We start from the raw sequence: 21088 nt of genomic DNA on the forward strand, positions 1-21088 counted from the left end.
GCCGAGGTGGCATCAGAAGTTCTCTCAGTTCTTAGTTTTGGCAATTAAAAAATAATAATAATAATAATAATCACATTCTGCTAAAGGAGAAAAAAAAGTGTCACGGCTACTCAGGGGAAAGGGATCAGGAGCTATAAAACGGTAGTGTTTCATCGTCGCAATGTAGTGTTTAAGTGTGATTCTTTGGTCTCAGCATCTGGATTTTTGTTTTTAAGCACGGAGGTCTTCAGGAAGAGTCTCGTGGCAGAAAAGGAGCCCATCAAATTCCACACAAAACCGCCAAGGGATGGCTTCAAACCCACAAGGTTGCCACCCAGCTGTAACTTGGCCTCGGGGAGTAAAGTTTCACAAACTATATTGCAGTGTGGCTGAAATGTAAGTTGGCCTCCTGGAAGATTTGGGCCCATGAGGGGACCCACAGTGCTGAAGCTACGTGCCCTCCCCCCAGGTGGAAGGAAGGGCTCTGGGTGGCCCCCGGGGGCCCTAATGGCCTATCTGCCGGTCATCGTAGGTGCTGTATCGCTTGACGTGAATGCGCCTGACTCGGTCGCGCGGCTCGTAGTTGCCGTCCTCGTCTTCTCCGCGGGAGGCCTGGCTCCGATTTTGGCTTGTGGCCTCCAGCAGGGAATTGTCAGGCACCCGTGGAGTCTCGTATAACAGGATGTTAAGCGTTTCCTCGTAAATGCGGGCCTCAGGGAATTCCACCTGGAGGAAGAAGAAGATGAAGCTTTGGAAATCGGAGCAGCAGTTCCATCCTGCCTCCCTCCCCCCCCCCGACACACCCCATCATTTGTAACCCTGAGATCTCAGAAGAATCAGGGGCCTGAAAGCCATCAAGCTCCCAGCTGGGTCGGCCCTGAGCCCCCACAGTGGCCACTTGTCAGGCGCAAGAAACCAGGCGCCAGGATAGGGTTCAAAAGTACTACAAATTTATTTCATGTTACCTATACACAAGAATCTGAACTACTAACAGTGAAGGCAAACGTGCTAGATTAGAGTCAATGGAATTCACAGGGGGCGGGACTTAGGTCTCTTATGGGAGCGTAGGGATTCCAAACTGATGACACGTTTGATCCCGCCCTTGGGCTCAGCCTGGTCATCTCCTACACCAGCAGAGGTATTTGGGGGAACATATACACAGATAGATTACTTCCAGTATTGCCCTCTAATTAAGGATGTCCACAGGGGAGGCAGGCAAAACAATTAAATAAATACAGGTAGTTCTTGACTTACAACCATTTGTTTAGAGACTGTTTGAAATTAAAATGGCACTGAAAAAGTGACTTATAACCATTTTTCACACTGATGACTGCTGTGCCATTCCCATGGTCATATAATTGAAATTCAGCCACTTGGCAACTCACTTGTATTTATGACGCAGTGTCCCGGGGTCATGTAATCGCTCTTGCGATCTTCTGACAAGCAAAATCAGTGGGGAAGCCAGATTCACTTAACAACTGTGTTACTCACTTAACAACTGCAGTGATTCACTTAGCAACTGTGACAAGAAAGGTCATAATATGGGGAAAACTCACAATAACTTTCTTCCTTAACAATAGAAATTGTGGGCTCAATTGCGGTTGTAAGTCAAGGACTTACTTATGTAAATCCTCAAGATGGCATCTTTTTTATGCACTGGATCAGCAACTGGATATAAAATCAAGAATTTTGATCTTTGATCAAGGCTGATCAAAGATAAGAGCAGCTGGAGCACTCAGATAATTTTCATGGAATCTGGCGTCCTAGAACCTCGCACTGTAGTGGGATGTGTGGATGGTCTTTGGGAAAATGTGGAAAAATCGCTACTTAGGAAACAATCAGACAAGAGAGGCAGGGACTTAAAGGGAGAGAGAAAAACTACTACTACTACTACTACTACTACTACTACTACTACTACTAATAATAATAATAATAATAATAATAATAAAAAAGAAACTTCTCCAGGTTCTTTCTGTGGCATTAGATACATTGCATTGCCAAGTTGGGGCTCAGATTGAATGGTTATGCCTTGATTATGTGATCTGAGTTTCTGTTGTTGAAGCTAGGAGTGATTTAATAATAATAAAGTTGGAAGGGACCTTGGAGGTCATCGAGTCCAACCCCCTGCTCAGGCAGGAAACTGTATACCATTTTGGACAAATGACTGTCCAGTCTCTTCTTAAAAACTTCCAGTGTTGGAGCATTCACCGCTTCTGGAGGCAGGTTGTTCCACTGATTAATTGTCCTCACTGTCAGGAAGTTTCTCCTTAGTTCTAGGTTGCTTCTCTCCTTGATTAGTTTCCACACGTTGCTTCTTGTCCTGCCTTCAGGCGCTTTGGAGAATAGCTTGACTCCCTCTTCTTTGTGGCAGCCCCTGAGATATTGGACCACTGCTATCATGTCCCCACTCGTCCTTCTCTTCGTTAAACTAGACATACCCAATTCCAGCAGCCGTTCCTTATATGCTTTAGCCTCCAGCCCCCTAATCATCTTTGTTGCTCTTCTCTGTACTCTTTCTAGAGTCTCAGCGTCTTTTTTACATCGTGGTGAGCAAAACTGGATGCACTTTGTAGTTAATGCAGCCGTACAATAAAGTAGAATTGCTTCATCTAGTCTGGTTTCCTCTCTGATTTATCTGGAGGGCTGACACGCACCCAGCAAGTAGAGAGAAGAATACTGCAGTATCATTCTATTAGGGCTCCTTGCCAAGGAAAGGAGCAAATTTCTTAATGCATAACAGCTGGCTGCAGCCTGACTTAACAAGCAGCTTTGACCCATGTTCCCTTTATTGGAAGCAACATCTGATCTCCAAGCCCTTGTGTGACATGCCTGTTCCTGTAAGAAACCTTGAATCTCTGACCTATGAACTGGCCGACAACCTGGGTCACCTGAACCTTGGACTGACTATTCTCCTTGCTCCTATTTGAAAGCAGTTCATTCAGGTAAGCATCTGAGAGTGTTTTTTTTTTTAAGTTTGCATGCTATTATATTTTGGCCTCGAATAAACTGAGAGGTACCATAGCAACTGTCTGTGTGAGTCAGAAATGGAAAGCAGGATACTGTCTCCAATATCTGGGTTTAAGATCTGCTCTCTGCAAAATTTAGGACGCATTCAACCGCAACCAACAACAGCTACAACCGGTAGGCCACATTCTCCAAGAATCTGCCCAGTCTCCTTTCAATCTATCTAAACGGGCGGCCAGCCAACTCCAAGTAAAGTTAAATTTCCTGGTGGATTCCCATCCAACTGGGTCAAGCCTCCTGCCAAACACTCCAACGCACGTCTCAGATAAAGCCTGACCATCCCTCCTGTGACATGGATACTGGAGCAGTAAAAAAGCACATTGGAAGAGTAACTGAGATAGATTCTGTCCTAAGATTTTAGGGTCAGTGATTTTTTTTTTTAAAGAAAATTTTATTGATTTTCTAGTTTTACATTTAAATATTTAAAAAGCAACATGGCGGCTGAGTTAATCGATAAATCAATTACAAGGGTCAGTGATTTATTTTCAGTCCCACCACTCCAAAATGGCTATTTTAACTGGCTCACCGCGGTAGCCATTTCACAAGTAGGCTGCAGCCACTTGGGAGAGGAGGCAGTACAGGCAGTCCTTGACTTACAACCATTTGTTTAGGGACTGTTTGAACTTACAACGGCACTGAAAAAAGTGACTTAGGACCGTTTTTCACACTTAAGACCATTGCAGCATCCCCACGGTCATATGATCAAAATTCGGACGCTTGGCAACTGGTTCATATTTATGACACACTTGCAGTGTCCCAAGATCACGTGATCACCTTTTGCGACCTTCCGACATGCAAAACCAATGGGAAAGTGAGATTCCCTTAACAACTAGTTGTGTTACTAACTTAACCACTGCAGCGATTGCCTGTGATTCACTTTCTGTGGCAGGAAAGGTTGTAAAAATGGGGAAAATTCACTTAACAAATGTCTCACTCAGCAAAGAACTTTTCGACTCAATTGTGGTCGTTAAGTCGAGGACTATCTGCACGAGGTTGTTTTTTTTTTGCCACACCAAATACAGCAGCCCATGACATCAAGTTGCTTCACAACTGTCTCGCTTAGCGACAGAAATTGTGGGCTCAATTGTGGTCGTAAGCCGAGGACTACCTGCACAAGACTTTTCCAACTTTTGGAAGATGCTTCCCTTAATGATATGTAAGGAACGGCCTTGGGATATGACTGGAAGAAAGGCTGCCTGGGGAACTCTCAGATACAGGAAGGAGGGAAGGAGCTTCATAACAGGCAGAAATGAATGTAATTAAGATATGTATAAGCCAAAAATGTATTGATAAATGTAATAATGATGTCTTTATTGAGTTGATATAGTTAGAAATGTACTAGTTTGAATACGAGATAGTAAATGTTAAGGGAAAAAGAGAAGAAATATCTAATGTTGTAACCTAAGATTTGCACTAAGGATTTTGCTATTGAATTATTAACCCAGTCACCACGTTGCTTTTTAAATACTCAAGTGTAAAATTGGAAAATTAATGTTATAAAAAAAAATAACAGGCAGAAAAACAAATTCAAAAAGGAACCCCCTTAACTTCTCAAACCATAAAAAAGGCAGTGGGAGAATTGTACTTTCTGACTTCCAAGGTTCTGTTAAGGGAGACTTACAATAAAGTAAAATTAGCTCATCTGGTCACGTTTTCTGTCTAATCTGCCTGGGAGAGGAACATCCCTCCCCCTCCCATCCCCACAACGGCAGGTATCTCCAGTATTCAGCCTTGTGAACTCTCAAGCTTCCTCTTTACGCTACCGTATTTCCCTGAAAATAAGACCTAAGCGGAAAATAAGCCGTAATGCGGCTTTTGGAGCAAAAATTAATATAAGACAAGGTCTTATTTTCAAAATGGACAGTGATTAATATATATATGTAAGGGTGTAGGTATATACATATGTATATAGCATGTCTATATGTGTGTTATGTAGGTGTACTACTACTACTACTAATAGTTGGAAGGGACCTTGGAGGTCATCGAGTCCAACCCCCTGCTCAGGCAGGAAACCCTATATCATTTCAGACAAATGGCTGTCCAGTCTCTTCTTTCACAGCTTCTGGAGGCAGGTTGTTCCACTGATTAATTGTTCTAACTGTCAGGAAATTTCTCCTTAGTTCTAGGCTGGTTCTCTCCTTGATTAGTTTTCATCCGTTGCTTCTTGTCCTGCCTTCAGGTGCAGGCAACAGAATTTCATTTTTAATATGTGCCAGTGTGCCCACAGTAAAAAATGGCAATAAAGGTTATCTATCTATTAGACCTAAGACAATTCACAGAGGACTGTCAGCCCTGATCTCCATCCCAGTGCCCAGAATCGCCAATACCTTCGTTTGCTTCTTTTCCGTGGCATAAACAATGGAGGTGCAGCAGACCTCGGCCAGTTTCCGCCCCTGTCCGAAGAAACTCCAGCAGCAGATCTCGTCTCCGATGACGTCCTTGATGAAAAGAACCCTCCTGTTGAATCGGAGCGACAGCTTGTCAAAGAGTTCAATGTTCTTCAGGAGATTGTCATCTGAGTTGCTGGAGGGGAAAAAAAAAGCAGCAACACTGGCTTTATTTATTAAACAAAAAAGAGGGGGGGGTCAACCTAATCTCCAAAGCACCTGTGGGCAGGACAAGATGCAATGGATGGAAACTAATCAAGGTGAGAAGCAACCTGGAACTAAGGAGAAATTTCCTGACAGTTAGAAAAATTAGTCAGTGGAACAACTGGCCACTAGAAGTTGTGAATGCTCCAATACTGGAGGTTTTCAAGAACAGATTGGACAACATTTGTCTGAAATAATATAGGGTCTCCTGCTTAAGCAGTGGGTTGGACTAGAAGACCTCCAAGGTCCCTTCCAACTATTCTATTCTATTCTATTCTAATTCTATTCTGTATTATTCTATTCTATTCTATTCTATTCTATTCTAATTCTATTCTGTATTATTCTATTCTATTCTATACTATTCTATTCTATTCTATTCTAATTCTATTCTGTATTATTCTATTCTATTCTATTCTATTCTATTCTATTCTATTCTATTCTATTCTATTCTATTCTGTATTACTTATTCTATTCTATTCTATTCTATTCTATTCTGTTCTGTTCTGTTCTGTTCTGTTCTATTATTCTATTCTTACACTGCCCTACTTGCCATCAAAAGTGACTCTGAGCTCTGGGAGGTTGGAAAGATTCCATATCTCTGCTATCCTCCAGCACCAAAAACATTGTGTCAAGGGATGTGTGGCTCCTTCTTAGCTCCAGCAGCTTTGCTGTGCAAGCAGAAACATCTGGACATCCAGGTGGTCCTTGACTTACAACCACAACTGAGCCCCAAATTTCTGTTGCTTGGCAAGACAGTTGAGTTTTGCCCCATTTTGCGACTTTTCTTGCCACAGTTGTTAAGTGAGTCACTGCAGCTGTTAAGTTAGTAAAACAGTTGTTGAGTGGATCTGGCTTCCTCCATTGACTTTGCTGGTCAGAGCATCGCAAAAAGTGATCACATGACCCCGGAACACCGCAACCGTCCTAAATATGAACCGTCTATCAAGCGTCCAAATTCTGATCACGTGACCTTGGGGATGCTGCAAGTTGTAAGTATGAAAAATGGCCGTAAGTCCCTTTTTTTTGGTGCTGCTGAACTTTGAAGCGTCACTAAACGAATGGTCGTAAGCCGAGGAACGCAGAGGTCCTCACGTGCTAAGTGTGGCAGCAGACAGACTGCCTTCACCCAGCTGGTGATCGAGCTTCGCCTTTGCTTCTATTGCTGTGGCAACTGTGGCATTGGGCAGAAAAGAACAGACCAGAATGGGGCACAACTCACAACTGTTTTGCTTAGCTTTGGAAATTCAGGACTCATTTGTGTTCTTAAATCGAGGACTACCCTGTAGACAAACTAAAAGAATCTACTCAGAGGTTGGCATAAAAGAACTCCAGCCTCTGGCTCCATTGTTATTCCTGGGAAATAAAAACGGCAGGGGCTGCATCAGGAAACATACTCCTGACCCAAAAGGAAAAAGAAAAAAGATTTGGGGGAGTGTGGATTTTGGGATGGGGGGTGGTATCCCAGCAGTTTACCTTGGAGCAAATTCCCCACATTTTAAGCATTCCAAATGTACCCACCAGATCAGGGTGAAAAAAATGGGCTTTCTGGTGAGTAAGACAATAATGACAAAAAGAGCCAGGAAAATGTTCACACAAGTAGCTGTTGGCTGAACGTTTCTGCCTGCAGAGGAAGAGACGGCTCCTTTGGATATAATAATGATGATGATGATGGTGATGATGGAAGGGACCTTGGAGGTCATCTAGTCCAACCCCCTGCTCAGGCAGGAAACCCAATACCATTTCAGACAAATGCTTGCCCAATCTCTTCTTAAAGACTTCCAGTGTTGGAGCATTCACCACTTCTGGAGGCAGGTTGTTCCACTGGTTAATTGTTCTAACTGTCAGGAAGTTTCTCCTTAGTTCTAAGTTGCTTCTCTCTTTGATTAGTTTCCATCCGTTGCTTCTTGTCCTGCCTTCAGGCGCTTTGGAGAATAGCTTGACTCCCTCTTCTTTGTGGCAGCCCCTGAGATATTGGAACACTGCTATCATGTCCCCCCTCGTCCTTCTCTTCATTAAACTAGACATACCCAATTCCAGCAGCCGTTCCTTATATGTTTTAGCCTCCAGTCCCCTAATCATCTTTGTTGCTCTTCTCTGTACTCTTTCTAGAGTCTCAACATCTTTTTTACATCGTGCTGACCAAAACTGGATGCGATATTCCAAGTGTGGCCTTACCAAGGCATTGTAAAGTGGTATTAATACTTCACGTAATGTATGAATGATCGTAAGTCCAGGACTACCTGGAATTTAGTGCCACAGTACACAGATGGATTACAAAACAGGGGAAATTGTGTTCAAACACCAGTTAATCCTTAGGTCTAATTTCTCATGGCTACTGCAGCAATCTTGTTATTTACTTTAAACAGCGGTAGCTGCATTTTTTACGGCTGCTACCATAATTCATAACTTTTTACCTTGTACTTTGACCAGAGAATTGTCATGGACAGGTAGATAAGCCACACAAATGAATACTTTTAAATGTTAGTCAGTGGCAAAGTAATCTTGACTGCTGCTTTGAAAGATTGACTATATCTTAAAGCGTCTAGGATCTGTGCCTAGGATTAATTTGCCAAGTTCTGATTGAAGACTCTGAGTACAATTGCTTTGCTATAGTAAGAGGACTTTTTTGTTTAATAACTGACTGCTAAGGGGGCTGAATCTGATAAATTCCTGTTCTCCCCCAGACGTCCTTTTGACTTACAAAATGCAAAATTTATTTTACTTTTAAAATGTACACTTTATATTTTATATATTGTAAATTATATCTATTTGCAATACATGTTGCATCCAATGCATGTAACAGGTCGTGTCCTCAACTTATGACTGAGCCTGTAATTATGGTTGTAAGTCATACTGGTTGTAAACCCAAGGTAACCACGTGACCACACCCAATTTTGCAAGCCTTTTTTTGCGGCAGTTGTTAAGCAACTGCCATGGCTGTTCTCTTATGTTCGCTATGGGTAGGTTTGGCTCAAAACTGGAAGTAAATGCCAGACTCCAGCAAAAACATCAGAAATCATGGTCATGTGACCGTAGGAGGTTGCAAATGGCAGTAAAGTCGGGCTGGTTGCTGAACACCCCCAAATGCAGACATGTAACGGGTGCGGTGGCTGTTGGAATTCCAGAACCGGGTCATACGTACCTTTTCTTACATCCATTGTAACTATGAACAGTTGCTAAGAGACCAATTATAAATGAAGACTATTTTTAATGTATTATATACCGTGTGTGTGTGTGTGTGTGTGTGTGTGTGTGTGTGTATACACAAAGAAGAGGGAGTCAAGCTATTCTCCAAAGCGCCTGAAGGCAGGACAAGAAGCAACGGATGGAAACTAATCAAGGAGAGAAGCAACCTAGAACTAAGGAGAAACTTCCTGACAGAACAATTAACCAGTGGAACAACCTGCCTCCAGAAGCGGTGAATGCTCCAACACTGGAAGTTTTTAAGAAGGGACTGGACAGCCGTTTGTCTGAAATGGTATAGGGTTTCCTACCTGAACAGGGGGTTGGACTAGATGACCTCCAAGGTCCCTTCCAACATTATTATTATTAACATATGCATATAGACACACACAAAAACACATATATAAAGAAAATATATAATATATATATATAGAAAAATACATATATTTGTAAAATGGCAACCAGACACAAGACACCAAAACCACCACAGCAGGGACCACCAACTCAACTGGGTTTTAATGCTTGGGGGAGGGGAAAGAGCCAGGTCTGGATAACTTAATCATAAAGAATGAGAAATTAAGCAGTGAGAAATTAAACCAGGAACCTGCTATTTTCTTCTGGCTGAAGGATATTAATTAAGCAACAAGCTTTGTTGTGCATTCCACACAGTAGACCGAACAGGCATAAAGACTACGTAAATTTCCAGCAAACGTGAAAAACCAAAATAATTATAATGAATAGGATTTTCTACAGATTTAAGAATTGTCCCTTCTTTAAAAATACAGCATAGTGGCAAATTCTGGAGGAGCAGTCCCAGATCTTCAAACGTTTTCGTTCTGAATTATAACTATGCAAGAGATTGGTGGGTTCACATATTCCCAACGTGGGTCTATTCAAACACATATAAGGAATATATTATCTTTCGGTATATCTGCATAGTGTTACAAAGCTTTTAGGTCTGTTTGGGGTCTTCCTAGATTCAACTGGTGGATCCCTGCAGGAACAGAAGGGTGGACTGGACCATCCCACAGCCAGCATTCCAAGCTCTGTCTTTTAAGTTTCACATTAGCACAGAGAAGAGAGGTGTTTACTGTCAACGCTGCTAACATTGGATGTCTTGCTTTGACAATGATGGAGATGCCGCCTTTTTTTCCTGTTGTTTTACTCTTAGAATTAGATGATACTGAGGGGAGGGGGAGGAATGTAATGAGAGTCAGTTAGACATACAATATTGTAATAAGAGCTGATAAGGAATGGCGGGATAAAAGAATTGGGCGGAAAGCCAGCATTTCAAACTAATTGGAGAATGTGATTTATGACTGTTAGTTGTAGGAGGGAATTGTGCTTTGATCTATGTGCTGAAGGGAGGGGAAGCCAGATTTTGGCTTCAATTATGTATGTGCCAAAGCTAAGCTACTCGAGTAAAGATTCTTTAAGGTAAACAATGCCTCAAAGTTCTTTGAAGAGTTTCATCTTTTGGAACCATGACATTTACCTTGTATAGGAGTATTTGTTGTTACTTCGGTTATAAAGGAGCTTCACCACTGGCTGAAAAAAAAGGGAGAGAAAAGGGGCATCAATGCAGGCAGAAGAGAGAATATCAAACTTTGTGCCGCTAGGTGTCATCAGCAGCTTGTGGAGACTCATTGCGGTAGATCCCACAATGCTCTGGAAACGGAAGTACTCAACATCCCCAGGTCATCATGGAAACCCGAAACCCCCATTCCTGACTCAAGTGCTTTGCACAGGCAAGGAGGAAAAAAACAAGCCTTGGAGGAAATCTTGCCAGGCCTTCAGATTCCCAGTTAAGGGTCATCCTCGATTTACGACCACAGCTGAGATCAGAACTTCTGTTATTAAGCAAAGTGATTGAGTGCCGCTTCATTGTCTGACCTTCTTGCCATGAGTTAAGCAAATCACTGCAGCTGTTAAGTGAGTCACGGGGTCATTAAGTGAATCTAGCTCCCCTCATTGACTTTGCTTGCCAAAAGCCAGCTGGGAGAACGATCACGTGACCCGACGACACTGCAGCTGTTTTAAATACATGCCACTTGCCAAGCATCTGAATTTTGATCATGTGACCATGGGGAGGCTGCAAAGGTTGTAAGTGTGAAAAATGGTCCTCAGTCACTTTTTTCAGTGCTGTTGTAAGTTCGAGCGGTCACTAAATGAATGGTTATAACTCTGGCAGTCTATTTCTGGAAGCCAGAGACAAATTTGCTGGTAGCTTCATCTGCTTACACCCCGGCAGACAAAGGGAGGGAAACCTGCTCCTTTTCAGATGACCCTGAGATTAGCCTGGTCAATTGTCCTAGTGGACAATCACTTAAATAGGAGCCAGCCGTGTGCTGCAGCTGCCAAAAAAGCCAACACAGTGCTAGGCTGCATTAACAGAGGGATAGAATCAAGATCATGCGAAGTATTAATACCACTCTACAATGCCTTGGTAAGGCCACACTTGGAATACTGCATCCAGTTTTGGTCACCACGATGTAAAAAAGATGCTGAGACTCTAGAAAGAGTACAGAGAAGAGCAACAAAGATGATTAGGGGACTGGAGGCTAAAGCATATAAGGAACGGTTGCTGGAATTGGGTATGCCTAGTTTAATGAAGAGAAGGACGAGGGGGGACATGATAGCAGCGTTCCAATATCTCAGGGACTGCCACAAAGAAGAGGGAGTCAAGCTATTCTCCAAAGCACCTGAAGGCAGGACAAGAAGCAACGGGTGGAAACTATCCAAAGAGAGAAGCAACCTAGAACTAAGGAGAAACTTCCTGACAGTTAGAACAATTAACTAGTGGAACAACCTGCCTCCAGAAGCGGTGAATGCTCCAACACTGGAAGGTTTCAAGAAGAGCCTGGACAGCCATTTGTCTGAAATGGTATAGGGCAGGGGTAGGCAACCTTGGCTCTTTTATGACTCGTGGACTTCAACTCCCAGAATTCCTGAACCAGCATGGCTCAGCTTGGAAACCTTTCCCTTTCCCCTCAGCATGGCTGGCTCAGGAATTCTGGGAGTTGAAGTCCACGAGTCATAAAAGAGCCAAGGTTGCCTACCCCTGGTATAGGGTTTCCTCCCTGAGCAGGGGGTTGGACCAGATGGCCTCCAAGGTCCCTTTCGACTTTATTATTAACATTAATGGTCAGAGGATGGGAAAACAGTCCTCCAACACTGATGGAGAATGCAGATTCCCAAGACATGCATGGACCTTGGCCTCATTCCAAGAAAGCAATTCTGAACTTTCCTTTTGGGCCAGGACACTTATGCAACTCAGGGAGATGGGAAACCATCTGATCAGGAATGGGGGGAGTGGGGGGACAGAAGACAAAAAAGAGAGCTGGAAACTGGAATTCTTTTTCGTGGCTTCTATTTCATAAAGGAAGATCTATCCAAAATTTGGTCTTCAACATCAAACAGGACCATTCAAGCATGGCCCATCTGAACTACGGGTAGTCCTTGAGTTATGACCTACCGGAAAAGACGGAGTTATGACCCAGTTCTGAACTTCTGGGCGCTCAGCAACATGGCTGCGTTTACAGCTGTTTGCAGCGTCCCATAGTGACCGTGGCTTACGACATTTTTGCTTGAAAAACAAAGTTACTTCCGGTTTTCAGCAACACCAGGCTATAGCAAACAATGGGTTGGTTTAACAACCACAGCATTCCTTTTACAACCACTGCATGAAAGGTTGCAAAATCAGGTCGGTCATGTGACTTACAACATCACAGCATAGGACTGTAAACGGCGGGTCCGTTTTAGTGGTATAATTGAGGACTATTCAGTCAGAAAAAGTTTAACCACCTAATTCTTTTAAAAGCATATTAAACTCCTTTAGGGGGCCATTTGACATAGATGAGACTCAAAAGTCTGTACAGCTTTCCTCGCTGGGAATTTATTATTATTATTTTTTTAAGTGCTGTAGAACAGCTCTGTGGCTTCTGCGGAGGGAGGGGACAAAGGCATAGATGCCATCTTGACTTTTTTGCCCTTCACGGGGATGTTCCTGGAGCAGCTCCAAATAAACAATATAACGATATACTTTATCCTTGCAAACTGTCCAGAGTCACTGAGAGTGAGTTGGAGGAGCATGTAAATTTTCTTGAATGAATGAATGAAAGAAAGAATGAACTAAAGAATGAACTGAAGGAAGGAAGGAAGATATTTCCTATATTGGGGAATCTTAATTGGAGCAGAAAGGGAAGAGGAACAATGAGGAACCCAGTCTAGTTTGCATCATTAATTCTATCCACCTCCAACAAATTCCGCCACATTTATGACTTGCCAAACAGCAGAGTCCAAAAATAATAAAAGTGGTTTTATCTGCCATAAACTTGAAAACCTTGAGCTGAAAAGGGTAAACCACAACGTTCCTTCTTCAGGTGCTTATATCAACTCTAGAAGGTGTTCAATTGCATGAAAAATGTTGATATTTAAAAGCTTAATGGAGCCTCCTTTATTTCTTCTTCCTCATTCTTAAGGAGCCATGTCAAAGTTCAAATTCCCAGCCACTGATAAGACAGACTAGGTAGCCGAGACTTTGGCTGGCTTCACACGTGGCGCCAAATCAGGTTTGGTGTGATTCTGGCTTAGGGCAGGCAGTGCTTACTCTCCGTTAGATCGAGGACCACGCCAAGCTGGAGGTCAAGATCCTTGTGTTAAGAGGTTTTGGGGTTTCTGAAAGGTTGAAATTCTGCTTTAAGTGACGTCTTGTGTCAAGCAATCCTAATAAATCTCCAGGTAGCCCACAACTTACAACCACAATTAGAAGCAAAATTTTAACAAGGCAGTTGTTAAGTGATTTTACAACCTTTTTTTGTCATGGTTCTTAAGTGAATCATTGCAGTTAAGCAAATTTTGCTTTTTAAAGATAGATGATAGATAGATAGATAGATAGATAGATAGATAGATAGATAGATAGATAGATAGATAGATAGATAGATAGGTAGGTAGGTAGGTAGGTAGGTAGGTAGGTAAATGATAGATAGATAGATAGATAGATATAGCCCTCAACTTATGACCACAACTGGACCAGACTTTCCACTGTTAAACAAGGTGGTGGTTGAGTGAGTTGCCCCCAATTTTATCAGCTTTCTGCCATGGTTGTTAAGTGAAGCATTGCAGTTAAGTGAATCACACGGTCATTAAACAAATACAGTTTCCCTCTGTGACTTGGTTTGCTGGAAATTGGCTGGGAAGGTCGCAAAGGGCAATCACATGATCCCGGGACGCTGCAATTGTCATAAATACAATGCTGGTGCCTGAATTTCCATCCCATGACTGGGCGGGGCTGCTGTGACATTCATAAGTGCGAGGACTGGATGTAAGTCACTTTTTTCAGTGCCATTGTGACTTCAAACAGTCACTACAAGAATGGTTGTTAAGTCAAGGACTACCTGTATTCAGACAAAAAAGGGCAGCCCATATGCTGAACCTTCTACTTTAGTGTAACGTGTGGATCGGCCCTTTTCGTCTGCTCATTCTCTCCTCGTTTCCTCCCCCCCCCCCAATACCTTCATGGTGGATTCAATGAGTCTCTCTTCCTCTTTTGGAGACGTGATGACAGGGATATTGCAGAGAGGATAGTAGGTCTCTTTCTTGTCCTGCAAACAGAATTGCACACATCCGGACAGATTAAAGCAGGGTAGACTGCCACTGCCTCTGGAATCCCATTGTTCTGAACAGCAGAAATGAAGATTTAAGTTAGAAAGCACATCTGGCTTTTCCGTTTTCTTTTTTGCCAAGGTGTTGAGAGGAGGCTATTGGGAGGACATAATTTATGTCTTAAGCCTTGCAGATAATTTTGATTAATTTCCCCCCCACATACACACACACTTTTCAAAGAAGGTGTGACAATGGCCCCAACAAATATCTGAGGAACTTCTTCAGAGTTTTAAGAGAGTGAAGGCTTTAAAGCAGTGGTGGCGAACCTATGGCACGCGTGCCAGAGGCGGCACTCAGAGCCCTCTCTGGGGGCACTCGTGCCATGCCCCAGAGATGATGAGCAACTGACCCCCACCACCCTGGTCCCGCCCACCCAGTCTGCCATGACCACCGCGGCCACGCCCACCCGGCACCTGGTGCAGCGTTGACATAAGTGGGTTTTGGGTTGCAGTTTGGGCACTGGGTCTCTAAAAGGTTTGCCATCACTGCTTTAAAGATTGAAAACACAAGAACAGAACGCCTGAAAGTTTTGTAGTCCATTCGAGGGGGAGGGAGGTTTGAAGCCCTCAAATTCAGACTGGGTGGGGGGGGGATGACACACAAGCCCCCCCTCTAGAATAATAATCTACATCAGGGGTATCAAACTCAATTTCACTGAGAGCCGCATCAGCATTGCAGTTGCCCTGGGGGGGCGGGGGTGTGTGGCCAGAGTGGGTGCAGCCTACTGGGTGGGCGTGGATGGAGTGGGTGTGGCCTACCGGGTGGGTGTGGCCAGTTCTACATGATTCGCGTCAAGAGTGCCTATGGGGGGCCTGGGCAGGAGTTGGACAGATCTGAGGGTCTCTGGCAGAAGTGGGTGAGACCGGGGCAAGTGCCAAGGCATGGTCCACCTGGGCAAGTGCCAAGATGGCCACCACAAAATGGTACACTGGCTCCCGGCCAACCTGAGGCAGGGCCAAGGCAGAGGGGGCCGTTCCCTCACTGTTTCCAGGATGGCTTCACGGGCCACATGAAACCACTTCGCGGGCCGCATCCGGCCCCCAGGCCTTGTGTTTGACATGTCTGATCTATATGGGAGACTTCAGTCTATCCTTACCCAAAGAACTTTAAATATACACTAGTCACCTATCAAGGACCTTTTTCGAGTAGGATTCTTGCCTTGGGCAAAAGGGTTGAGCTGGATGACCTGCAGGGTCCCTTCCTTCTCTGAGCTTTTACCGTTCCCCGTGTGCAGCTCTCTTACCTGCAAGGCAGCTTGACAGAGGTCCACCAAGCCCTGGATGAGGTAATATTTGGCTTCGGCCATCAGCTCCTTGATCTCCTGCCGGTTCTTGGGTAGAGTGACCGTGTTGTCCCGAAGGTAATTTAAGACGGTTCCAAAATGCTTCCCACAGCGGTCGATCAGGATCCAGCCTGGGAAAGAAACAGGAGACCTCGGGTTTTAAGCAAAGCAAAGGTGGAAAAATATATAAGACTATCACCCCGCAGAGCTTTGTTTTCCACCAGGAAGACTCGCAAGAGTATGAAAACTTGCCTAGTCTTGGGTGGTAATTCCGAACAAATCTCAGAAGAGGCCAATTATAACTTTAATTAATTAGATTTACAGGTAGTCCTTGACTGTGGCATGAAAGGTCATCAAAAAATTGGGCAAAACTCAATATCTTACTTAGCAACAGAAATTTTGGATTCAATTGTGATTGTAAGCGGAGGACTACCTGTCCCAACGCCAACTAGAACTCCAAGAAAGAGGAGAACCAACACAAAGGTGTATCTCCCATTCCCAACCTTTGGAACCAGTACAGAGGAATGCCTGTGCTGGGAGATCAAAATGGATGCATCAGCCCATCCTGCTCCCGCCAGAGTTGATCCACGAACATAACTGATCCTGTTTCCCAATAGAATATTTTACAAGAGCAGCCAGAGACACGTTGGCAAAAATGCAAAACCGTAAAGCATGAATATTTTCATTTTATCTTGCAACTAAAGTAAGTGACAGAGGGTTAAACTAGTCAAGTTTACCACCCCGCTCTAATTATGCTTGCTTTTCTAAAACAAATGGACACAAGGCAGGACTGGGGTCCTGAGTGCAAAACTTCTCAGAAAGCAGCGAGTCAAACCTGCCTAATGTGCAAAGTCTGTTTTTATAACCACTCGGAACCTCTCAATCATGTCGATTTAACACCTGTCCATAAAAACATCTACTGAGGAAGACATATCTCAGTTGCAGCCCTTATATATGACTTTGTTTTCCTGTTCAGTTGTGTCCAATTCTAAAAGACTGCCTGAACAAGTCCCCACAGCATTCTTGGCAAAGTCTTTCAGAAGTGGCTTGCCACTGTCTCCTTCCTAGGGCAGAGAGAAAGTGACTGGCCCAAGCTCCCCTGATTGGCTTTGTGCCTAGGGCAGGACTAGAATTCATGATCTCCTTGTTTCTAGCCTGATGCCTTAACCCAGTATTTCTCTACCTCAGCACCTGGAAGAGGTGTGGATTTCAATAAATATTTGAGAAAGGCCCAACTACCTTCCTTCTGGCTGACACCGAAGCCCATATTTATCCAATGCAAACATTCCCCTGCAGGTGAGTATAGGCAGTCCTCAACTTATGACCACAAGTGGGAGCAAAACTTCAGTCACTGTATTGTGGACATTTAAGTGAGCCACATCCCATTTTATGACTATTTTGCTGTGGTTAACAAATCTGGCTTGCCCCACTGACTTTGCTAGTCAGAAGCCCTCTGGGGAAGGTCTCAACTGGTGATCATGTGACCAGAAGACGACTGCCAGGGTCAAAAGTTTCCAGTACTGTCGTAAGTTTGAATGGTTGTTAAACGAATGGTCGCAAGCTGAGGACTTCTTGTAAGGCTAAATTATCCTTGATTATAGAGTTCAGATTAGAAAGGGAGCTGGTGGGATATTTTGAAGAACGGGCTTATAGGCACTCGGCTTTGCAGGTTTCTATCAGCACCCACCTTGCTTGTCGGAGAGCACCTCCATTCTTCCGCTGAACATAGCTTTCAGCATGGTGTCATGGTGTGTCAACACCTGCACGGTGGTGTAATACAAGGAGCCCCCGACATTGAGCCGCACATACTTATTGCCAAGAGTGCCGACTTTGGAGCTGCACCTCTTCGGCTTCGCTCCTGAAGCAGGGCAGAGGGTTGTTAGGCAGGTGTCGCCGGACATCTCCTTCTGCAAATAGATGACAACACGGCAGTGGGTGGGCTTGACCGACTCCGCCGTGGTTGGAGGGGAAAGCTGTGGGGTCTTCAACTGGATTCAAGAATTCCTTGGAAGCTGCAAGCCCCAGAGCTGAGAGACTCTAAAAGCAGAGGAGCCAGAAAAGAGATTTGTTTAACTGGTTGTCGGCTGAAATAATAATAATAATAATAATAATAATAATAATAATAATAATAATAATAATAATAATAATAATAACAACAACAACAACAACAACAACGTTGGAAGGGACCTTGGAGGTCATCTAATCCAACCCCCTGCTCAGGAAGGTAATCCTATACCATTTCGGACAAATGGCTGTCCAGTCTCTTCTTTAAAACTTCCAGTGTTGGGAGCATTCACGGCTTCTGGAGGCAGGTTGTTCCATTGGTTAATTGCTCTAACTGTCAGGAAGTTTCTCCTTAGTTCTAGGTTGCTTCTCTCCTTGATTAGTTTCCATCCCTTGCTTCTTGTCCTGTCTTCAGGCGCCTTGGAGAATAGCTTGACTCCCTCTTCTTTGTGACAGCACCTGAGATATTGGAACGCTGCTATCATGTCCTCCCTCATCCTTCTCTTCATTAAACTAGATTGGGTTGGATTGGGTTGGACTGAGTTCCTACCACACGTTCAGAGGCAAAGCCCATTTTATCAGCCATCTTGTCTGGATCCTGCAACCCTCTTTGCCAAAAACTATGAAGCCATGTTATAGCTTAGCATGTTGTAAGAAGAGATCAGAAGCATTGCTACAAAAATAGAGATTTCTAATTATTGAAACCTGAGCATTCTTTATAACAGAGACCCGGTGTACACATTGGCCCATCTCCACAGGAGATCAGGAAAACAACTAGGAGCAGAGCCTTCCTGGTTGAGCTCCAGGTTCCTTTTAGAGCAGATCAAGCAGTGTTTCCAGGAAATTATTTTTTAGGATTTTTGAGCAGCTTATACTGGCAGTCCTCGCTTAATGTCCTGTTGTTTAGTGATCCTTTAAAGTTCTGATGGACTTTCCCAGTTACTTACAAGCTGATTCTGGAGTTCCGATAGCCACACACACAGCTCCTCATGGTCATGAATTCACATTTTGGGTGGTCGGCAACTGGCTCACAATTACAGCCATTTGCAGCATCCCACAAACACATGACTGCTATTTTTGGTGGGGGGTTTTTTGTGGGTTTCCGGCATTTACTTCCAGTTTTCAGCAAAAAGAAAAAAAAAAGTCCACTGAAGAAAACAGGTTCACTTAACAACCACTGCAATACAGGTTGTAAAATTGGGCACGGTCATGTGGTGACTTGCTTAATGACCACTATGACTTACAGCTATAATTACGATTGTAAGTTGAGGACTACCTGTAAAGCACCAGAGCTGGAATCATTTGAAATCAGCGCAATGATTATTACAATTATTTGTCAGGAACAAATCTTAAAACATTCTGAAATCAGCTAAGTATGAACCGGATGGCAGACTGCCAAGTGGCTGGAAAATCATTCTCAAATAGCACTTGTAAATAGTTCAAACAGGAGGGAAGCTTCAAGTAAGATAACTTAAGGCTCAGTCTTGGGTCGGATACAGGTAGTCCTTGACTTACGATCACAACTGAGCCCAAATTTTTTGTTGCAGCAAGTGAGGAAGTTGTTGAGTTTTGCTCCATTTCTTGCCACAGTTGTTAAGTGAATCACTGCAGTTGTTAAATTAGTAACACGAGTGTGGATCTGGCTTCCCCATTGACTTTGCTTGTCAGAAGGTCCCAAGAGGATCACATGACGCCCGGGACACTGCGACTATCATAAATACGAGTCAGTTGTCCCAAAGATGCTTTTTCACAAGGCAACTGGGCTTCGTTTTTCTTTGAAGACGTTTCGCTTCTCATCCAAGAACCTTCTTCAGCTTCTTGAGCGGACTGAGAATCTCCATAGATACATGCCAGTTGCCAAGCGCCCAAATTTTGATCATGTGACCATGGGGATGCTGCAAAGGTCGTAAGTGTGAAAAATGGTCATGAGTCGCTTTTTTTCCAGTGCTGTTGTAACTTCGATCACTAAACGAACTGTTTTAAGTCAAGGACTTCCTGTAACCTCTCAATGTTTTTTTCATTAATGATGTGAATGAAGGCAAAAGGAAAAACTGTCAAAGTAGCAGGTGAGGCTAAGCCAGGAGTAGGCAACCTTGGCTCTTTTATGACTCGTGGACTCCAACTCCCAGAATTCCTGAGCCACCATGGCTCAGCTTGGAAACCTCTCCCTTTCTCCTCAGCATGGCTGGCTCAGGAATTCTGGGAGTTGAAGTCCACAAGTCATAAAAGAGCCAAGGTTGCCTACCCCTGGGCTAAGTCAATGCGAGACAGCTAATAAGAGAAAACCAACAAAGAAAATTCACAGGCATCTGGATTGTTTAGCGAAATGGGATGAAAACCACAGAGAAAATTGAGGGAAACCGATGCAGGATTCTTCCCTGAACAAAAAGAAAGTCAATGCACAGGTATAATGTAAGAACAATTCATCCTCAATTTATGACTGTTTGAAGTTATGCCTTCTCCAGGTAACTTACAATCCACTTTCAAAGTTCTGATGGACACACACACACCCTCTATGCTGGGCAACCTGTCCTACTTTTACAACCATATGCAGCATCCCATGGTCACGTGACCATGATTTACCGTTTTTTTTCCAGAAACCAGCATTTACTTCCAGTTTCCGGCAAACACGCCCATTGCTTATACAGGTAGTCCTTGACTTATGACCATAATTGAGCCCCAAATTTCTGTTGCTAAGCAGGACATTTGTTAAGTGAGTTTTGCTCCATTTTACGACCTTTCTTGCCAAAGTTCTTAAGTGAATCCCTGTGGTGGTTAAGTTAGTAATATGGCTGTTAAGTGAACCTGCTTTCCTCATTGATTTTGTCAGAAGGGGATCACATGACCCTGGGACACTGCCACTGTCGTAAATATGAGTTAGTTGCCAAGCGGCTGGATTTGGATGCTGCAATGGTCTTAAGTATGAAAAACAGCCATAAGTCACTTTTTTCAGTACCGTTGTAACTTTGAACGGTCACTAAATGAACTGTTGTATGTCGAGGCCTACCTATAACAGGTTTAACAACTCTCACAAAAAAGGTGGTAAAATCAGGCATGATCACATGGAGTCCTGCTTAACGACTGTCATGACTTATGACCGTAATTCCAGACCCAGTTATGGGAGTAAGTTGAGGACTTATCTGTATAGCATACAATAAGTCCAACTGGGGAGCAGTTTATGTGAAAAAGATCTTAGACATTTACAGATCACAAGCTGAACATAGATCAGCAATATCACATACTAAAAAGGATAAATGCAGTTTAAGGCAGTGCCAATAAAAATACATTTTTCCATCTTATGGAAAGTATTAGTTTAAAAATATCAAGAGCCATTCAGACCATCTTAACAAAGTCCAGTACC

The 21088-nt window shown here is 43.5% G+C and overlaps 1 protein-coding gene across 1 annotated transcript; it reads right to left on the bottom strand.

The window, feature by feature from the left end:
* Window positions 1–201: 201 nt before the first annotated feature.
* On the bottom strand, window positions 202–17706 carry TNFAIP1 (TNF alpha induced protein 1). The gene is made up of 6 exons (XM_015827291.1): window positions 17411–17706; window positions 15685–15854; window positions 14291–14380; window positions 10273–10325; window positions 5331–5526; window positions 202–705 (listed from the first exon to the last, which is right to left on the bottom strand). The coding sequence occupies exons 1-6, from the start codon at window positions 17622–17624 to the stop codon at window positions 484–486; spliced, it is 945 nt and encodes a 314-aa protein (XP_015682777.1). The 5' UTR covers window positions 17625–17706; the 3' UTR covers window positions 202–483.
* Between the last annotated feature and the right edge of the window lie 3382 nt (window positions 17707–21088).

This window comes from Protobothrops mucrosquamatus, unplaced genomic scaffold (genome assembly GCF_001527695.2).
Source record: "Protobothrops mucrosquamatus isolate PMUCROS unplaced genomic scaffold, P.Mucros_1.0 scaffold3593, whole genome shotgun sequence".
In the NCBI taxonomy this organism is placed as follows: domain Eukaryota; kingdom Metazoa; phylum Chordata; class Lepidosauria; order Squamata; family Viperidae; genus Protobothrops; species Protobothrops mucrosquamatus.

What these genes read in the sequence shown, in the direction of transcription:
- TNFAIP1 (XM_015827291.1), bottom strand. Translation starts at nt 17,624, where the DNA reads ATGTCCGGCGACACCTGCCTAACAACCCTCTGCCCTGCTTCAGGAGCG. An exon ending in TCTGTCAAGCTGCCTTGCAG is followed by an intron (nt 14,381 to 15,684) that starts GTAAGAGAGCTG and finishes TTCTGTTTGCAG; the next exon opens with GACAAGAAAGAGACCTACTA. An exon ending in CGGAAAAGAAGCAAACGAAG is followed by an intron (nt 706 to 5,330) that starts GTATTGGCGATT and finishes TTCTTCCTCCAG; the next exon opens with GTGGAATTCCCTGAGGCCCG.